The 19,212-nt window shown below is 42.6% G+C and overlaps 1 protein-coding gene across 1 annotated transcript in view; it reads right to left on the bottom strand.

Moving 5' to 3' along the window:
- STAG1 (STAG1 cohesin complex component) overlaps nt 1-19,212 on the bottom strand; it is a 331,084-nt gene that overhangs the window by 56,874 nt on the left and 254,998 nt on the right. Inside the window, exons 21-24 of the mRNA XM_075003885.1 lie at nt 18,247-18,317; nt 11,032-11,119; nt 7,907-7,987; nt 3,117-3,209 (exon numbers count right to left, since the gene is read on the bottom strand). Of these exons, the coding sequence (XP_074859986.1) occupies nt 3,117-3,209; nt 7,907-7,987; nt 11,032-11,119; nt 18,247-18,317 (333 nt within the window). The remainder of the gene's footprint in view (nt 1-3,116; nt 3,210-7,906; nt 7,988-11,031; nt 11,120-18,246; nt 18,318-19,212) is intronic.

Below are 19,212 nucleotides of genomic sequence, written 5' to 3' on the forward strand. Positions count from 1 at the left end.
TACACTACGTCTGCACGGCTGAGTAGACAGCAGGGAATTACTTCTGCTGCGCAGACAAACTGGGGCAGACTTCTGCCCTGACATTCTATAGCTTCTGGAGGATTTCAATAAAACATACAACAGTGAAGTAACTTTAACAACACGTACTGTTTCATTCATAGTTCTTTAAAGTACTTGCAACAGAGGCAAGTTATTTTCTTGCAGATGGGAAAAATGTGGCACACAGCATTGAAATGACTTGCTCAGAGTCATGATGCAGACTAGTGACAGACTCCTGATAAAAGTAATTTGAGTTCCAGTCTAGTGTTCTGTACATTCAACTGCATTGCCTCCCTAAAGTTGAGGTGCTGCTACTGGGGAAAACAGATAAAAGATGTAACTTGATTCAAAGAATTATATATTAAGTAAAATCATGAGGGATAAGCTACCTTTAAAAGTAATTAGGTAGAAAACTGGAACATTCAAAATGAAATAAAATTATGATGGGTGGATGAGTTAAGGCACTAGCTGGGGAAGAAGATAAAAAAAACCTTAAGAAAATCCCTGATTCTTGCTACATGTAGAGATTTATGTGTTGTTACCATAAATCTTCTCGATAAAAAATGTTCAAAGTTAACTGCAGAAGATGACAATTTTAGGAAAAACCTTAAATTCACAAATTCTTGAATATGGAGAACTGCCAATGACATACACACTTGCTGCTTTTTAGGCACTGAATGGAAACAAAAGGAGGGGAGTTCTTAGTAAGGCTGTGGTTTTGTCACAGAGATCACCAATTCCATGTTTTTCTGTGATTTCTGCATATGCAGCCGCCCGTGCGGCTGACCTTAGGACCTGCTGATCAGGGACCCCTCAGCCAGTTGCACCAGCAGCTGATGAAACAGCCCTGGGGCCAGCAATGCCAGTTGCAGCTGCACTGCCCCTGGGCCAGCTGCACTTGCCACTCCAGCAGAGGCTTCAGGCAGCTAGTCCTGTGGAGAGTCTGGGCAGCAGCTGGTACAGCTGGCCTCAGGAAGCACCTAAAAGCAATTCTAGGGGGTGCCCCAGCAGGAGTGGTCCTAGTGATGGCTGGAACAGTGGTCTCAGGGCGTGCCCCATAATCAGCTCCGAGAGTGATCCATGGAACAGCATCAGTCTCAAGAGTGGCTGGAGCAGGAGCCTCAGGGAGCACCCCAGAATCAGTTCTGGTGGAGGCCTGAGCAGCAATGATGCCAGGAGCTATTGAGAGAGTGGTCATGAGCAGGTCATAAAAGTCATGGACAGATCACAAGCCATGAATTTTTGTTTACTGCCAGTCACCTGTCATTCACTTTTTCTAAAAATAGCCATGAATAAATCTTAGCCTTGGTCATTAGTGTCAGGAACACAGCCGGCTCCCAGCTTCATTGGCAGGAAATCCAGCAAGCTCATCAGAACACAACGAGCCCTCACCAAAGGACTATGAGTCCCGATTGGGCAGAAGAGCTTGTGCTCTGCTACATGAGCCTAGAAGTAGCAGCAGTAGCTCAATACATTCTACACTTCCAGCTACGCTTGCACCCAACTCCTGCGTCCAGTCCTTGTTCCAGTTTTCACCTCAGCACCAGTCTAGACTTTTGGCTCCCAGACCTGCTCCTAACTCTGGTTGAGGTTTGATTAGGCTTCTCAACACTGAGTTTTGGTTAACCTTCTGCCTGGTGTCCTGAGCTTGACTCTAGCTCTGACCCGTGACTTGGCTTGGCTCCTCAGCCAGAATTCTGTCTTCACCCTCTCCAGATACTTGACTCCGCTCCTCAGCCAGAATTCTGTCTCCACCCTCTCCAGATACTTGACTCCTAGATCAGTGGGAGGAGGCTGCACAGACTCAAGGAACCTTTTATAGGCCAATTAGGATTGAAAACTGGCTAACGGAACAAGGGCACAAAAATAAGTCTAGTCACTGACCTTCATCAGATTGGACCTTTCTGTCACGTGCAACTCTGGGTTGTATCTAATAGACTAAAGCTGATGCAGACTGACCAGTTTCAACCCTGAATCTCTAACAACAAAAAGAACTATTGGACTCGGAATGTATGTGAAGAATCAAAGCTTTTCAGAGCATGATACTCAGTCAGGAAACATAACTCCTCCAAGTTGGCAAACACCAGAACTCATTTCCTGTAAGGGGGTCAGTACTTTGTTAAACCTCAGAGTGAGTCGCTCTACTGCAGTCAAAAATCATCAGATTCCTGCCTCCACAAAGATTCTCCTAAGATTCTTGAGACAAATGAGTGGTCACTCCTCTCTTTGGAGCCCACCACATGAGATTGTGCCCACAGAGATCACTCCTTGCAGCTGTAGCCACTAGAAAAATCACGTAGTTTGGGCTGATTCATGCCCTGGGGCTCATGTCCAGGGGCTCCTGCCCTATGAACCCCTAATTTGCTTGCAGTCAAGGAAAGTGGTGTTCTCCCTGTAGTGCTGGTGAGGTCTCCTGAGCCCCTATCCTCAGCTGACCACACTCTTCATTGCATTCCAAACTCCAAGACTCCCAGAGACAAACAGTGGGCCCAGACACACCTAAGGTTCCTGTCCTGTCCATGATGGGACATACTGCATGGTCCCAAGATGTGCTGTGCTTCATTCCATGTTCCTACAACACTTAGCAAAAGACTGTATTTCAGGGCACTCTGTCATACATATCAACAGTGGTTTGCTCACTATGTCCAGGAAGAAGCTGAAAGCATGGATACAATCTGTTGACAGAGGGAGCAAGTGTGGATACTCTTTGCAAACTTGTCAACATTAGTTTTGGTGGCAAAACTTTGTAATATAGACATTCCATAGAAACACATTCAGGGTCAAACAACAAGGAGTCCTGTAGAAGCTTAGACTAACAGATTTATTAGGGCATAAGCTTTTGTGTCCGAGTTAATTTACTAGTTACTGAAGTGCTACAGGACTCCTCACTGTTTTTACAGATACCGACTAATATGGCTACCTCTCAGAGTTTTCTGTGGACAGTTTGGTTTATTAAAAGGAATGGCACAGAAGATGGTTTCCACCTCAAGACTGAGCTAATAAAAGCCTCTTCTTGACTCTCACTATGCTTAAATAATCCAGCTTTTGTAAACAACACACAGCAACATTTCTTTTACCTGTTCTTTAACTGGAGTGTTGACATTTGATAGGCACTGCTGGCAGACGGCCAGAAAAGATTTCACAGTTTTCCTCAATACCAACAAGTCCTCCTGGAATAAACATTTGAGAGAGATATTTTGAAAAACGTTAGAACATAAAATCATAAGAATGGCCATTGGGACAGACCAAAGGTCCATTTAGTTCATTATCCTGTTTTCTGACAGTTGCTAGTTGCAGATACTTCAGAGGGAACAGGACAGTCAGTCAGTGATCTATCCCATCTCCTCAAATCCAAGTTACTGGCAGATTTTGGGACACACAGAGCATGTGGGTGTTTCCCCGACCACTTGGAGTAATAGCTGTTGAGGGTCCTATCCTCCACGAAGTTACATAATTTTTTTAAACTGTTATAATTTTGGCTTCACAAGATCCCCAATAAGATCCACAAATTGACTATTCTTGCATGAACAAACATTTGTTTTAAACCTGCTACCGATTAATTTTATTGGAAGACCCAAGTCCTTGTGTTAAAGGAGTAAATAATATCTTATTCACTTTCTCCATGCCAGTCATAATTTTGCAGCCCTCTGATCATACCTCCCCTCAGTCATCTCTGTTTGAAGATGCATAGTCCTAGTCCTTTTAACGTCTCCTAATATGGAAGCTGTTCCGTACCCCTAATTATTTTTGTTGCCCTTCTCTATACTTTTTCCAATTCTAATATCAACTTTTTTGAGAGGGAATGACTAAAAGTGCATGCAATTCTCCAAATACAGATGTCCCATGGATTTGTATAGTCTGCATTATATTTTGTCTTATTAACTATCACTTACCCACCGGTTCCTAAGTATCTGCTACCATTTTGACTGCTGTTTTCACAGAAATATCTATGACGACTCCAAGGTCTCTTTCTTGAAAGGTAACAATTTAGACCCCATCATTTTGTATATATTGTTGAGATCATATTTTCCAGTGGTCATTAGTTTACACTTTTCAACATCAAATATCACACATTTTCTTGCACAGTCACACAGTTTTCTAAGATCCCTCTGCAACCCTTTGCAGTCGGCTTTGGACTTAACTATCATGAGTAATTTTCTGCAAACTTTGCCACCTTACCCTTTACCCCCTCTTCCAGGTCATATATGAATATGCTCAACAGCGCTGATCCCTGGATGACCCTGTCTAAGTGTCCTTCTCCATTGTTAAAACTGAACATTTACTCCTACCATTTGTTTCCTACCCTTTAAGCAGTTACTGATCCATGAGAGACCTTCCCTTTTATCCTATGACAATTTACTTGGGTTAATTGCCTGTGGTGTGGAATCTTGTCAAAGGGTTTCTGAGGCTGCGTCTACACTATGAGATAAAAATCAATTATTAAAATCGATTTCTCAACACTGAATTTTATCCATTTGATTTTGCGCATGTTCACCGTCCCACATGCTGCCCATAAAATCAACTTAATGCTGCCACACACAAGTAGTTTAAATCGAGTGGGTTTATTTGGTATTTTCCCTCTATTATTATTAAGTTATTAAACCCTGATTCCCAGTCCATCAATAATTAGATTGCCACACAGGCAAAATAAAAGAGATGGCAAAATGTTTCGCACAAATTCAAGGCTACAGACTTCCAAGCAAAAATGGAGAGGAAATTAAAAGAAAATAACAAGCTTTCTGAAGACACAGTCTGTATTGCACCTGGCACAACTGGCACCTTGCAAAGGGGAAGAAACCACACTGATAATAAATAAGAACAACAACTAAACTCCGGCCCTCCCCTTGACTGAGACTCCCTCTTTAAATCCATCTCTGGAAACCCTCCTCCCAACTCATGCCTATGATGAAGTGGGTCTTTGCACACAAAAGCTTATGCTCCAAAATATCTGTTGGTCTATAAGGTGCCACAGGACTTCTTGTTTTTGAACAATATAACATAATCACACCTAGGATAATTCTAAATATAGATACCTGTACAGTTTGCTGAACTTTTAAATTTAGATTTGAGTTTTAAAAGTTCCCAAACAACAAATATAAGGCAATGAAGTAACCCTGCATGGGATTTATCTAGAACTCAGTTCCAGGATAACTCAACATGAAAAGAAAAATCTGTTAAACACTAATGAACATGCACCAGGTCTAACAAAACCACAAGATCCTAAATCATCTGCAGAGAGGGGAGCTAGAAAGGCAAGCGTGCTGTGTAGAAAAACCTGCTGAGTACTGACCATAGAATGGGAATTAAAGACTTAGAGATTAAAGAGAGGGAGGTTTGGTGGACTGGAGAAACAAGGATTTACTGGGTATAAATGGGGCACTGGGAAGTGTGTGGGTAACTGATGGTTCAGGGGGACAGCTGATGGAATTATACATGTGGGTGATGGGAAAAATGGTTAACTACCTTTCTATGACTATACTTTGAGATGTGTTGCATATGTCCATTCCAGAGTAGGCATGTGAATGCCTCATGCATGGCTGTCAAAGGTCTTTCACTCAGCAGTACCCATTGGGGCAGTATGAGTGCCCCAGTATAAACCTGTTTCTATATCTAAATGTGTTAATGAAGGCCATTAGTAGTGTTAAGATCACAGAATCATAGAATACTAGAACTGAAAGAGACCTCAAGAGATCATATCTAGTCCCCCACTCCCATGGCAGGATCAAGCACCTTTATCATCCCTGTTCAGGGAACTTAATGGTCTGGTACTCAGAACAATGCTCTGTCGTCCTGCCAAGACATGTGGCCATGTTACCTCACGCTGCAAAATATTTGGATGTAGTATTTTTTCCACAGGAATATGAAAGAGTTGAAACTGAACACAAAAGATTCCTACCTTGGCCAAAATTAATTTTAATCAGAAAAATCAAACAACATATATAGTTGCCAGACAGCCAGACACCCTCCAGCTACCAACCAGATCACTGCTGGAAACATATAAGGCTGAAGAGAGAAAAGGATCAGCCCCAACCTAGGAGGCTGTCTAGCTTGTGAGAAAAGATTATTAGAAGTACTGTTAGAGCAAGACATTGCATGTAATAGGTTTCTTAAAGTATTACACTTAGCCAGGATGTTTTGTTTTATTTAGCTTAGTAACTCATTTTGTGTGTCTTATCACCTGCCACCACTTAAATCCTAATTTTTATATTTAAGAAAAATCACTTCTGTTCCTTATTAAACTCATTGCAAATAATGATTATCTTGAAGAGAGACAGAAGCTGTGTATCTCTTTCATTGATAAAGGGGGCAATTTATAAGCTCGCTCTGTATAAAACTTTTATGCAGACTAAGATGGATATATCTGGGGTTCTGTTCTCACTGGGACTGTGCACCTGGATGGTGTGTAAAGTCCTTGTGACTGTTCCCAGAGCTGAGCTGCTCTCAGGGTCTGCATTGCTCTCTCTCTCAGGACTGAGTGCGAAACACGTCCAGTAGCTGAAAATGTAACAAGAGTTCAGTACTTCACAAGCTATCTCAAAGACTTACATGCAGACTTTCTTGCAGCTGGTACCAGCATCAGTCTCAACAGGCCCTTTTTAAGTGCCAAAGGCAGCAATCCTCCTTCACAGGGAGGCTGTGGTTGGAGGTGCCTCTTATTTGAAGACCCCTTCAGTACCCTTTGCAAAATCTTTTCTTCAGTACCAATGAGCTAGCTTGCCCAAAAATTTGGCTACATTATAGAATATTCCTGACCATCTCAGATATGCTTGGTGTCCATTCAGAGCCAGAATGCTCTCAGGAAGGGCAATGTGCACAATCCATAAGTAGTAGAGCCTGGACACTCTGTCCTTTTTTGCACGATCCTGAATATGCACATTTGTCACCAACATGGGCTGTCCCCAGAAATTTCAGGAAGCTGGAACTGAGGATGAAGGGGGTCACTAGCTGGCACCAGCTTGCCACAAGCATGACAGGTCTAGAAGGCAAGATAGTGCAACATAAATCTGGTACCATAACTTGTACCCAAATGGCCACCAGAGAGCCATCTACACTAAGAATTAGACTCAATTTATTCCATTTGGTAACGCTAAACAAAAATGCTAATCCAAGCTACACTAAGACAAGAGAAACTATACAAGAAGGCATGGGAAGATTTCTGAAATACAAAAATCACAGCCCCAACAACTGTCACTAATGGTAAGAAGAAACCGCAGGGATTAGGGGAGACTGAGGTCCCCTATACCTGTGTGTAATGATGTGAGGCAAGAGGGGATACTCCTGCTGCCCTGATGCTGAAGGAAAAATCGCCAGTAACTGTGCACGAGGCGTGTAACAACTTACAAAATGTAATGTAGTATGAAGAGACTTTTCTGCTATAAGAACACTGACAATTATTGTGCAGTGCCTACTTAGTAACATCTTTACCTAGAAAACTAACATTTACCTTTGGCAACCTTAAAACATAATTATTCATTTAAAATTAAATGCCACATAGGTCTCCAGCAATCTATGATCCCACAAATCAACACTATTTCCCACATGGCAATCTATTCTAATTGGATAAGCAATATCACCAACACAATCTCTGACACATGCATGTATCATTAGAGAAATGTTATTAGACATCTTCAGAAATGAAAATCAACCAGTATCAACTTCCAAAACAGAGCCAGCGCAGATATCCATTGGCCTGTACTTTAGTTAAAGTGGAAATTAAATACTAGTAAACCAGAATGGTAATTATTTACACCCACTTTGTACTAGTGTAGAAATGACACAATGAAGGTAATGAGGCCCAATGAACCGAGTGACCCAAGCAAGATTAACTTCTTCAGTATGGGCTATATACACAGGAATTTTTACTTACTTTGGAGGGGGAGCCTTCTGTGATTTTCACCAGCTGCCACAGAATAGAGTAATGGGAACATTGTAGCGCCTGAACAACTATCTGTAAAAGAGCGAACACAAAGAATCCCAATATGCCAGAAGACATCAAGTACAAGCCTAAAATTTAGTTGATGTTTATGAAGAGTTTTGTAAAAGTGATAATAGCTCTCATCAATCACTTCTCATTTTCAAAGGTATGATTTTACCCCTTAGCCACTTCAGTTTAAGTAAAGACAATTTACCTCTTCTGGTGTGCGTGCAGGGGAAGATGGAGGAAGGGAGAGGGGGGAGAGAGAGAAGGAGATCAGATTGGAAGCACTGGGAAGAAAAAAATGTAGGAGGTATCTTTGTCAGTAAAGGAAGATTTAGGTAAGTCTAAACATGACAAGAGTATGACCCAGTATCTGGATATCTCAGTGTAAAAGCATGTGTTTTAAAACATCACATTCTTATGTCAGTATGACAGTCTGGTACCATGATGCATGTTACCATCTATTTCAGTTACAAATAAAAAAATACGTGTCTCATGGAGCTGGTGAGAATATCAGTGCTATATCCAGAGATATCAATGGGAGGTGTCACCTGTAGTTCGATAAGAAATACAAAGGACAACTATGACTTCATCTCAAATTCTTGCCCACATCAGCCCACAATCAATAGAAACAGAGACATATGTCGATGGGTAAAAGGGGCTATACTGGAGGAGCTCTTATATTTTTATTTCTTTATGCTGGAGGTTTTTTTTTTTTTTTTAAATCAGGTATGTTATGTCTGTGGCAGTGCTATGTGCTTCTCAGTGAAATTTTATGTGAGAATAGAACTAAAGGCCACATTATCTCCTGCAAAAATACCACAAAAAGATCTGTGAGGTTCACTTTTTAGTGGGTTTTCCCCCCACTACTGTTCAAGTGGGAGTAATTTGGAGGGGAGGAGGGTTGTCACACATCTATTAAAACGAAGCACTAAAGGACAGCTGTCAGTTACAAAGACACGTGTTATTCTGCTAGCCTCCTTCCCACAGCAGTGTGATTCCAGTATGAGACAGGCTGTCCTGCTGGCTGACGCCTTCCATAGTTTCTCATTAGCATCTTTAGAGAGACCTGGGGGTGTTTCAGCTCTGAGATGTAGGACTGAATACTCAAAAGAAGGTATGTATCATGATGCTCAGAGTCACAGTACCTGGTAACATTGCTGTGATTGCCAAAGCCTGACTTAGACACCTAAGTTCTATATAATGTATGTAGAGAGACAAGGGCCTTAAAATGGAAGTCCTAAAAGCCAGAATGCTAGGAGGGGAACTACATAAGACAGCCTGTGGGAGATGCTGACCAAATGAGTGCATGCTAATCCCCACCTTTCCCATAGAAAGAGGCTTCTTAGTCTGGACTCCAGGGAAACAGCTAGCTCTGCTTAAGATTCTGGAGTTAGGTACCCGCTTTAGCATTAGGCACCTTAAGGCATTTTAGGAAAAAAGTGCTGTAGTAGGAGATGCCAACCTTATAACTCTTAGTCCAGACATTAGAGCAATAGCCTGGGGTGTAGAAGCCCCATGTTCAATTTCCCTCTCCATCACAAGGGGAGAAGGGTCTCAACAGGACCCTCCCGCCTCTCAAAAGAGTACTCTAACTATTCAGCTTTGGGATACTTTCAGATGGGGCTCCTTACATCTCTGTTGAACTACTGAGCATAAACATGAGTCACTGGCAAAGAGATAATGCATGCTGCGTCTCCCACGTTGGTGCCTTCACCAGTAGGCTACAAAATCACTCCTGATGTCTGGCTCAGTGATTGTTCCATTGAGGACAAACACTTACATAGTTATTGGTCAGCATTACAGTTTAATCATAATTCTAATTTTACCAGTACATATGTAACATACTCCTTAGCAGAGTACATAAAATTACCTTCATTTTATAGAGGAAGAAACTGAGGCATAGAAAGATAAATGCTCAGATTTGTAAAGGTATTTAGGCACAGCAGTGCCTAAGTTCATTTAAAGAACTGGGCCTAAGTGATTTGATTAAAGTTGCACAGGGAGTCAGCCTGTAATGGGGTTTGGAGTCCCCAAGCACTGCACCTCGTCTGCAGCCAAAGTGACTCTCACTCAGCAGGATGAGCAGGAAGTTTATTAGTCAACAGGGACACACCATATTGCAGAGGTGGCAGCACAGCAAGCAGAGACAGTCATTCTAATCCATCTTGGGAAGAGGAGGCCCGAGGGATGCCCCATCTAGGGAGTAGCTCTCCTTTTCCCTCTCCCTTCAGCACAAGCTAACTGCCTTCCCCCTCTTCCCGCCCTCTCTGCCAGTTTCTGATACAAACCAGTTTGGCTCCTCCCTGCTCTTTGTTCAAGGACAGAGGTGTTACCTAACAGTTTAGGTTATGGACAACAGGGGGTCATCCCCAGCCTGTGAGAGCTACTCAGCCTGTCGCTCACACACATCCCACCCCCGACTACATCACAGAGGCCATGTCTACACTAGCCAAAAACTTCGAAATGGCCATGCAAATGGCCATTTCAAAGTTTACTAATGAAACGCTGAAATACACATTCAGCGCTTCATTAGCATGCGGGCTGCCGCGGCACTTTGAAATTGACACGGCTCCTTTTTGAAAGGACCCCAGCAACTCTGAAGTCCCCTTATTCCTATGAGCAGATGGGAATAAGGGGACTTCGAAGTAGCCAGCGTCCTTTCGAAAAGAAGCCCCATTTGGACGAGCCGTGCGGCAGCGAGCCACATCAATTTCAAAGTGCCGCGGCCGCCTGCATGCTAATGAAGCGCTGAATATGTATTTCAGCGATTCATTAGTAAACTTCGAAATGGCCATCTGCATGGCCATTTTGAAGTTTTTGGCTAGTGTAGACGTAGCCACAGTGGCATAAACAAGAATAGTCTCCTGACTTCTGGCCCTGCACTTCATTATACTGACTTTTTATTGAAAATCCCAGGAATTTTATTAAAATTAATTTTGCCACGTGATCAAAAAGATGTGGTATCAGGAAATGAAAGATTAGAGCATCATCTTATTTTGCTCCGTTATGATTAGTCTCCTAAAACTCAAAGCTTATTTTCCCCAAATGATATCATATATTGCTAATTGTACCTGTTCTGGCATAGCTCCATGTTCAATTCCAGTCCTCAGTAATCTGTAGCAGTTACTAAACAGATCCCATTTGGTGAGATCATGAGCACTAAAACAAGAAGCGAAACAAAAATCATTAGCCAAGTTCCCTCAAAAATACAAAATACGAGAAGAAAACTCTCTTTCAGTGTGTCTACACTAGGAACTGTCATCAAAGTTAACTTCAAAGTTAGGCACTACACTGAAGTAGCCAGTAGAGAGTCTACACACACTTTGTTTCCCTGCTTGGAAGTAAGGAGCCCGACTTCAAAATCCTTACTCCATTCCTGGAATCGGAGTAGTGCCCTACTTTGAAGTTGAACTTCGAAGGAGGGTGTGTGTAGACGCGCTATTTTGAAGTAAGCAACTTTGAAGTTATTTTTGTAGTAGACACAGCTTTTGACTCAATAGTTCAGTATTTGTTTGCAATGGCATTCCCCCCATTTGGAGGAGAGGGGAGGAAGCATGGCAGCAAGCAGAGCCATTTTCTCTGCTGCCTGCCAGGGTCTATACTATCAATGTTCCCAGATCAGGGACACCTGGAGTATAGAGAGCCAAGCGTATCTGTTTTGCTGGCCAGCTTCTCTGGGCTGCTTATTAATATTGAGTTTATCAAGGGATATTAGTACTGGATCTAGACCAAAATCTTTATGTACTGATTTGCAGGCTTGTAGCTAAGCAAGAATTGTGAGGTGGTACCCCATATATGAAACCAGCAAACCCAGAAGCTCAGTCAGAGACTTTAACTTTAGGAGAGCTGCATTAAAGTGTGGCAAATCAGACACTAACTTTTCCCATTTCCTTTCTGAAATAAAGATTGTGCTGAAAGTTTTGTGACGGTTGTAACTGATCCTTACATTTGTTTACTCAAAGCCATTTTTCAGAAAGTGTTTAGCAATGACTACTGGAATCTGTATAATATGAGAAGTCATTCAGACATCTCTTTCACCTGTGAATACCAGTGTAGAAGCTACAAGTCAGTAGATTTCTAGAGATGTATTTTTGTATTCCAAAGACATGGGAACAAAATTATTTCATGATGGATTACAGTATTTCTACCTGGAATACTGATTTTCTTATGAATTTGTTGAGAGACCTGAGATCTACAGGGGCCTGAATGCTATTGTTTCTCTTTGAACCATAAAGAATATTGGGTCCTTTTCAAAATCTCTGTCCACAGAACTCTTATTACTGTTCCAATGTGTGCAGAGATGGACTATTGCAGGATTCATCTGATCACCTCGTTCATTTTCTGATCTGCTTCATTCCCAGATGACAGCCACAAGTGAGGCACCTCAGTTTTAGGGGTGGGTTGGGGTAATCTTCCAAGACACGGGAAACTCAAAAGCAAGAGGAGCTTTTGGACATTTGTTGAGAGTCCATCCTAGATCTCCCAAGCCTCAGAAAAGGTAGCAATGGCCCTGTCCTCATGTGTAATCTCTATAGCAGAGCCTAGAAGAGCACTGGATACCAAAGGAATACTTCCACGCTCACCATAGTCTCCTAACTGGGCGCAGACCTCCACAATAAAAGACTACAGCCAATACTCTCAGGTTTGTTGCTTTTGCATCCAAATTTGATCAGAGTGTTAATCTTATTTTGTCATGCAGGAATACTCCCTGAGCTGCTGCGACTATGCACCTTAGTGAGGCACTTCAGCAGACTTAACCGTAATCAGAATAAAGGACATCCTTTAGTATTCAGGTATGATGAGGTCTTGAATGTGAATTCTTGCTTTACTTCAGTTTTGCATGAACCAGATGAGAAAGAAACACTCCATTTCCCTCCAACTTTACCCCTTTTAAATTTCAATGTTTCATTTTCTAAAAACATACCTGTGACGTTGGACTCCCTCCTTCCCCAATTTATGCTGAGTTCTGGGAAGCTTGAGAGTCTGAGGTCTCTCTCTCAAAACCCCTGTTTCTGAGAGCTCTGTGAACCTGAGGATCTAGAGAGTGATACACTTTCCCGAGAGGCTCTCTACTACTACAACTGCCGCTTAACCCTTGTACTCCAAGTGGCGCACAGGTCATCCACAAGTCCCCTCCACTTGACTCTGTCCTGGGAAAAAAACTTCTAGCTGGCTCCAGGAGTACCCCAGTTGTTGTGCTTCAAACTCAGTAGACCTTCTCCACTTTGGCCAATGTTGTAGTCTTTTGCATTTTCCTTGCGGGTTACATGTGAGAGCTTGACGGACTATGCTGGATGATGGTTTTCTGAGAATGTGGCCGAGCCATCCCCATTTTCTTCTCTTGATTTCAATGTCAATTGGCTCATGTCCTCCTCTGTTCCACAGCTCCTCATTTTTGACAAAGTCTTGCCATTTGACATGAAGAATGTACCTCAGGCATCTGTTTATGAATATCTGTAGCTTGTGATTTGAAGGCTTTTCAGTATGCCAGCTCTTGCATCCATACAAGAGCACATTCTTCACATTTGTGTTGAAGATCTGCAGTTTTGTCTTCGCAGATATTATTTGTGAACTCCATACAGGATGGAGAGTCTTGAATGCAGCTGTTTTCCCTATCCTGGAACTGATACCCTTATCTATTTCTCTATCTATGCACCTAGAACTCCCTGAAGAGGTGAACAGCTCCCCATCTCCCAGGTCGTCCCCTTCCAGCGTGAGGGTGGTGTTGTTGGAATGGTTGATCCTCATTGTCTTAGTCTTTCCATTGTTAATGCTCAGTCTAGTCAATCAGGCAGTTTTCTCTAATTTTATGACCTTTAGTTTCATGCTTTCATGTTGGTGGGAAAGGAGGGCAACAGCATCAGCAAAATCAACGTCCTCTAGCTGTTTGAAAAGTGTCCACTGAATGCATTGTTGATGGCCATCTGTTGTCCTGTTCAAAATCCAGTCCTTTGTGATTAAGACCAGAAAGGTGACAATAGGCACCCTTGTTACACTCCTGACAGCATGCTAACAGATTCTGTCAAGACACTATTGTGAACAACTTGGCATGCCGAGGGTTCATACACTGAATTAATCAGGTTAATAATTTTGGATGGGATGCCATAGTGTTGCAGCAAGTTCCACAAAGTGTCTATCAACACTATCAAAGACTTTTTCAGTCTATGAAGGTTATGTAAAGGGGTGGGTTCCACTCGCATGACTGTTCTGTGATGGCTCAGAGTTATTTGGTCAGTACAGGATCTGTCGGTACGGAAGCCAGCCTGTTCTTTACTGAGCTGTCTATCAATTTCTGTCTTCATTCTCTTCAAGAGAATCTTCTTGACCACTTTTCCTGGAATAGAGAGTAACATGATGCCTCTCCAGGTCTTGCATTCCTTTAGGTTGCCTTTCTTTGGAAACTTGATCAGGTAGTCATGTTTCCAGTCTTGTGGGTTCTCTTCAGTGTCCCAATTTTTCCAAATAGATTGTACATCATGTTGACCGATGTCTACCTACCTACCTGGATTGCTTCTGCAGGGATGTTGTCTGGATCAGGTGCATTTCTGCTTTTCAGATGGGCAGTGGCTTTTCTGATTTCTTTGGTAGGTCTGCTGCTGTTAATCTGTAGTGGTATATTTGCAGGTGGTAACTCCGGAGGTTCCATGTGGGCAGAGCGGTTCAGTAGCTCTCTAAAGTGTTCCTTTCATCTACTGAGATGCTCACTTGGGTTTGTTAGCACACGTCCCTCCCTATCCTGCACTGGCTCATCCACTCTATGCCAGGACCCAGCTAGCTACCATGTGATATTATAGAGCTCTTTCAAGTTTCTCTGTCCTGCAGCTTGTTCATCTTGTTGTGCAAAGTTTTCCACAAAGTTCTTCTTGTCCCATTTTACAGCCTTTTTAACTTTTGTTGACGTCTGCCTATAGTCTCTGAGCTTCCACCTTGGCTGCTTTTGTTTTGCTGTGGACAGCAACTTTTCTGTCCTTTTGTTCCTTTACTTTTCTCTCAGTTTCTGCTATGATCCATTCTTTGTGATGCCTTGTCCTCTTTCACAATGTTTTATTGCAGGTTTCTTTGCAGGCTCTTTTGGTGTGGTCCCAAATTTGTTCCACGGTAGCATCTTTGAGGATGAGGGTTGCCAGAAATGTCTGTTGGACAGGTCCACTTGGAAACTGGCTCTTGTCTCTAAATCCTTCAGCTACTCCATGTTGAATCTCAGTCCTGGCTTGGTTGCTGTTGTGGTGTACCTCTTGAGCTTGAACTTGAGGTTTATTGTGACCAAAGGGTGCAAAGGTCTGAACCTACAGCTGCTCTTCTTCTAGCATGGATGTCCTGCATTGATCTTCTTAAAGAACTGCTGATACAGATGTAGATCAATCTGGTTTTCTGACTGGTGGTCCAGTGAAACCCAACTGACCTTATGAATCCTTTTGGGCAGAAAAACTTTACCACCCATCACCAAACTGTTGAAGGAACAAAAGTCACTGAAGCACTCTCCACTTTCATTCATGTTGCCTACGTCTTCTTTTCCCATAGTCTGTTCTCTGCCTGTATTTATGCTTCCAATTTTCGCATTGAAGTCACCCATCAAAATCTACTTCACTTTCTGGTTCACCATACTTTGTAGTTTCTCACAGAAGTCTGTTTTACATTCCTCAGCTTCTTCATTGGTTGGTGCATAACTTTGCACAATTAATACCTTTTGCACTTTGATGTAGAATCTGGCTGTGATGATGTCATGATACCACTGTCCACTCCATTAAAGCACCAGATGCCTCTCTTGATAATATAAAGCCCATACCTTGTGTGTGTGGTGCATCATCTTCTTCATGTCCTGAATAGATGAAGGTTTCACCTGCAGTCAGGCATAGTTGTGGCCATCTTGTCTCACATAAGCCCAAAATTGCAAGCTTGCACTGTTTCATTTCCGCTGCAATCTGTGCTGTGTTCGCCAATTGATCCATGGTCTGAACATTCCATGTACCAAACTGGGTGGCTGTCCTGGGTGAGAAAAGAGTCATCTGCAAGGGCAGCTTCCTTTTGACTTTCCCTGCCATGCTTCATAGTCAATCCAAAAGGACGGTCAACTCCTTCCAAGACTTGTACAGTTGTCGGTTTCTTTGTAGAAGTTTCTGTAACTTTTGTTTTCTACAGTTTGGATAGTTAACCCTAAGCCAACCCCTTCTAACTCAGGGAGAGGTTATCCAAATTTGTCTGTGCTATGCCATTAAGAGCTGTGTATGAGTAATCCTTCAGAAGTCCTGTGCCATACCACCGAGAAAAGTGGGGAAAGGCCATGGGAGGGTGAGTGCATTGCCAAGGAGACTGAAAAGAGTCTGCAGGCATGTATTGTGCACTTCACCCTACGGAGAACAACAGATGCTTTATGACCTGCTTTGGGATCTCTGGAGACTGGAATAAGAAAAGAGATACGCACATTTCACAAGAAAGGAGATCTGAATCATATAACATGCTCCCTGATGAGAGATCCAGGCTAAATGGAGACTAGCTGCAGCGAATAAAGACAGAGCTAGAACTAATGGAGAGAAATGACTCATTGATATCAGTAAATTCTCAGGCACTGGCACCTTTCAAGGCAGCTACGGTCTTGCAGGTAAAGCAGCTTATGGAAATGGTATGCTTTATCACCATCTTAGCACAGCCCTTGCCTACACATTGGCTGGATTTACTTCCTACCTCCTCTGCAAGTTGAGGGAATAGAGATTAAATGTTTATGGGAGACACAGGAATACTTTAAAGAATGCTCAGTTCCATGTCATTGATTCTGGCCTGCTCTCATTGAACAGAGCTTTCATGCAGCCTTATTCAACTATCTCAGCATGGATTTCCCTCACAAGCAACTGGGAATCAGTTTTCTTCCTGTGGTTTATTGTCCCTGGAGATAAAGGAGGAGAAGTGCTGTCCTTCAGATCCTTTTCAGAAAGCCACTTTCTTTTGTTTTGAAGTTTTGAGGAGAAAACCTTCCAAAGCAATGAAAAAACTGACATTTTCATTTAAAAATCTTTTAAAAATCATGTGAAAGCTCTAACACAAAGAGTTCTTCAGTCTGCTGTGAGACCCTTAGGCAGAGTATTCTGGAGAGTTCTTCCAGAGGTCTGGTCATAAGCCTTGTCTCAGAGCAAAGTGTTGTTCTGCCACCAGCTCACGTGGACAGTGCAAGCACTAGTGCTGTGAAGACTGTCTAACATGGGGGTAGAGGATGGAGAATATGCTATACCAGTAAAAGTCACCTACCAGGGTTTTACAGCACAACTGTTTTAATAATAAAAAAAACCCACATTCCTAAGCAAAATAGTTGTAAGTTTACATTTTAGTCACGGGTATTATTAGTAAAATTCATTGCAGGTCACAAACAAAAAATATGGCCCATGACCTGTTCATGACTTTTACTTTATACCCCTGACTAAAACTCATGGGGAAGGAGGGTAGACAAGGGCTCCCACTGGTACTTGGAGTAGGAAGAGCAGCTCAGGCAATCAAGGTGCTTGTGGGAGGATGAGCTGGGGATGCTGAGATGCTTTTGCGGGGGTGGGACCTCTGAGGGAGAGATGGGTGGTTGGGATGCCCATTAGTACTGGGGGTGGAGGGACTGGCAACAGTGGCAGGCTGACTACCCAGCTCCTCTCAACTCCCATCTCCACCTCACACTTCAACTCCACAGTGGCCATTGGCTGGAAACTTAAGTCAGATTGGTGCTGTGGAGGTGATGCCTATGGGTGGAGGCAGTGCATGGAGGTAGGGACTGAGGGAAGGCAGGAGGGTCCCTGGCCAGGAGGTGGGGAGACCCACAGCCTTGCCCCACAGACGGGAACCAAGTGGCACCAATTCCAAGAAGCCTCCAAGGAAAGCACCACCCTGAGCCCTCACTCTGGCAGCTCTGAGCCCCTCCCACTGCTGCTGGTGGGTGAGTGGTGGTGGCATAAGACTGCCTCAGCAGTAGCCAGTGCAGCCTGGATCAAGGGCTGTCCAAGTAGCTCAGGCAGCCCCTGTGACAGTTGCACCAGCCAGTGCAGAAATCATAGAAATCCTGGACCCATGATTTCTATGGCTAACTAGTAGGCTTAATTATAAGGCATTGATTTCAATTAAACTTAGTGACATATGTATAAGTGCTTTGCTGAATCAAATTCCTCTGTTGCTCTATGCTTCCTGGCACTAAAGTTTGTGTTTTTCATATTTTAGCACATCATTTTTCTCATCTTTTGAAACACTGAGTATAATCTTTTATTGGCTAACATTATACATCACTTGACACAGCTGATTCAAGTAAAATCACATACTTATGAAAGGAAGTTAATCTCTTCAAAGTGGAAAGCACGTTGTATATATCATCATCATCAGCTTCTTCCCCCTGGAAATGAAAGCATATTTACCAAGGATTCAGTGATATAAACAAGATCATCTCTTTGCATGGTAAAGATGACAAATAGTCACCTGTAGTTTTATGACGACATTGGAAATTTTTCATTATGATACAATCACTATTATGTGCCTACACACTTAACTTCTCAATGAAAAATAACAATAGTGTACATGTGAAGAAACCATTGAGTAGTATTAAGAAACCAGCAAGACCTGTCCGTCCACATTAAGCTAAATCACTGTATTAATACTCAAACAAACATGTGACAATAGCAGTCATTTTCTTAGAAAAACACCTGAGACTGGTGTTTCAAACTCTGTATCTTAGCACTGTATTTTAATTACAGTCTAAGACTTGGGGCTATAAGAACACAGTCAATGCTATTCTCAGTTTATAGCAGAGACTCCACTAAGCCAAATGAGGTTTACACAGACTAATGGCAGAATTTCCAACCTAGCTCAGACGCTTACCCTGCCTCCATCACCACGGGGACAAAGTACCTTACAGATACTGAGTGGTTCTGGTCCATTTTCATTTGTGGACCCCTAAAAATTTTGATAGAGAAGCACACTTTTGAAAATTTCAATTGACCATGTGGACCCTTCTGGAAATTTATTGTCGGTATACAGAGGTGAATTCTATTCAGTCAATGTCCAGGTGGCGTTATGCATGTATCTGGAATGCCCTTAAGCCTCCAAGGGCATGAAAGGCACAGCAACCTCAGCTGACACTCAGTTCCTCTACTGCCCAGAATTTTCATTTGTAAGACTGAGGCGTGGGGGAAAAAAAAGGAAGGTCATGAAAGCCACAAGGAGAACATCTTGAAAGACCTCAGTCATTACCAGGTAAGAAACTGTTCCTTCTTGTTTGAGATCTTGTACGC

The sequence above is a fragment of the Carettochelys insculpta genome, chromosome 10 (assembly GCF_033958435.1).
Source record: "Carettochelys insculpta isolate YL-2023 chromosome 10, ASM3395843v1, whole genome shotgun sequence".
Taxonomy (NCBI): Eukaryota; Metazoa; Chordata; order Testudines; family Carettochelyidae; genus Carettochelys; species Carettochelys insculpta.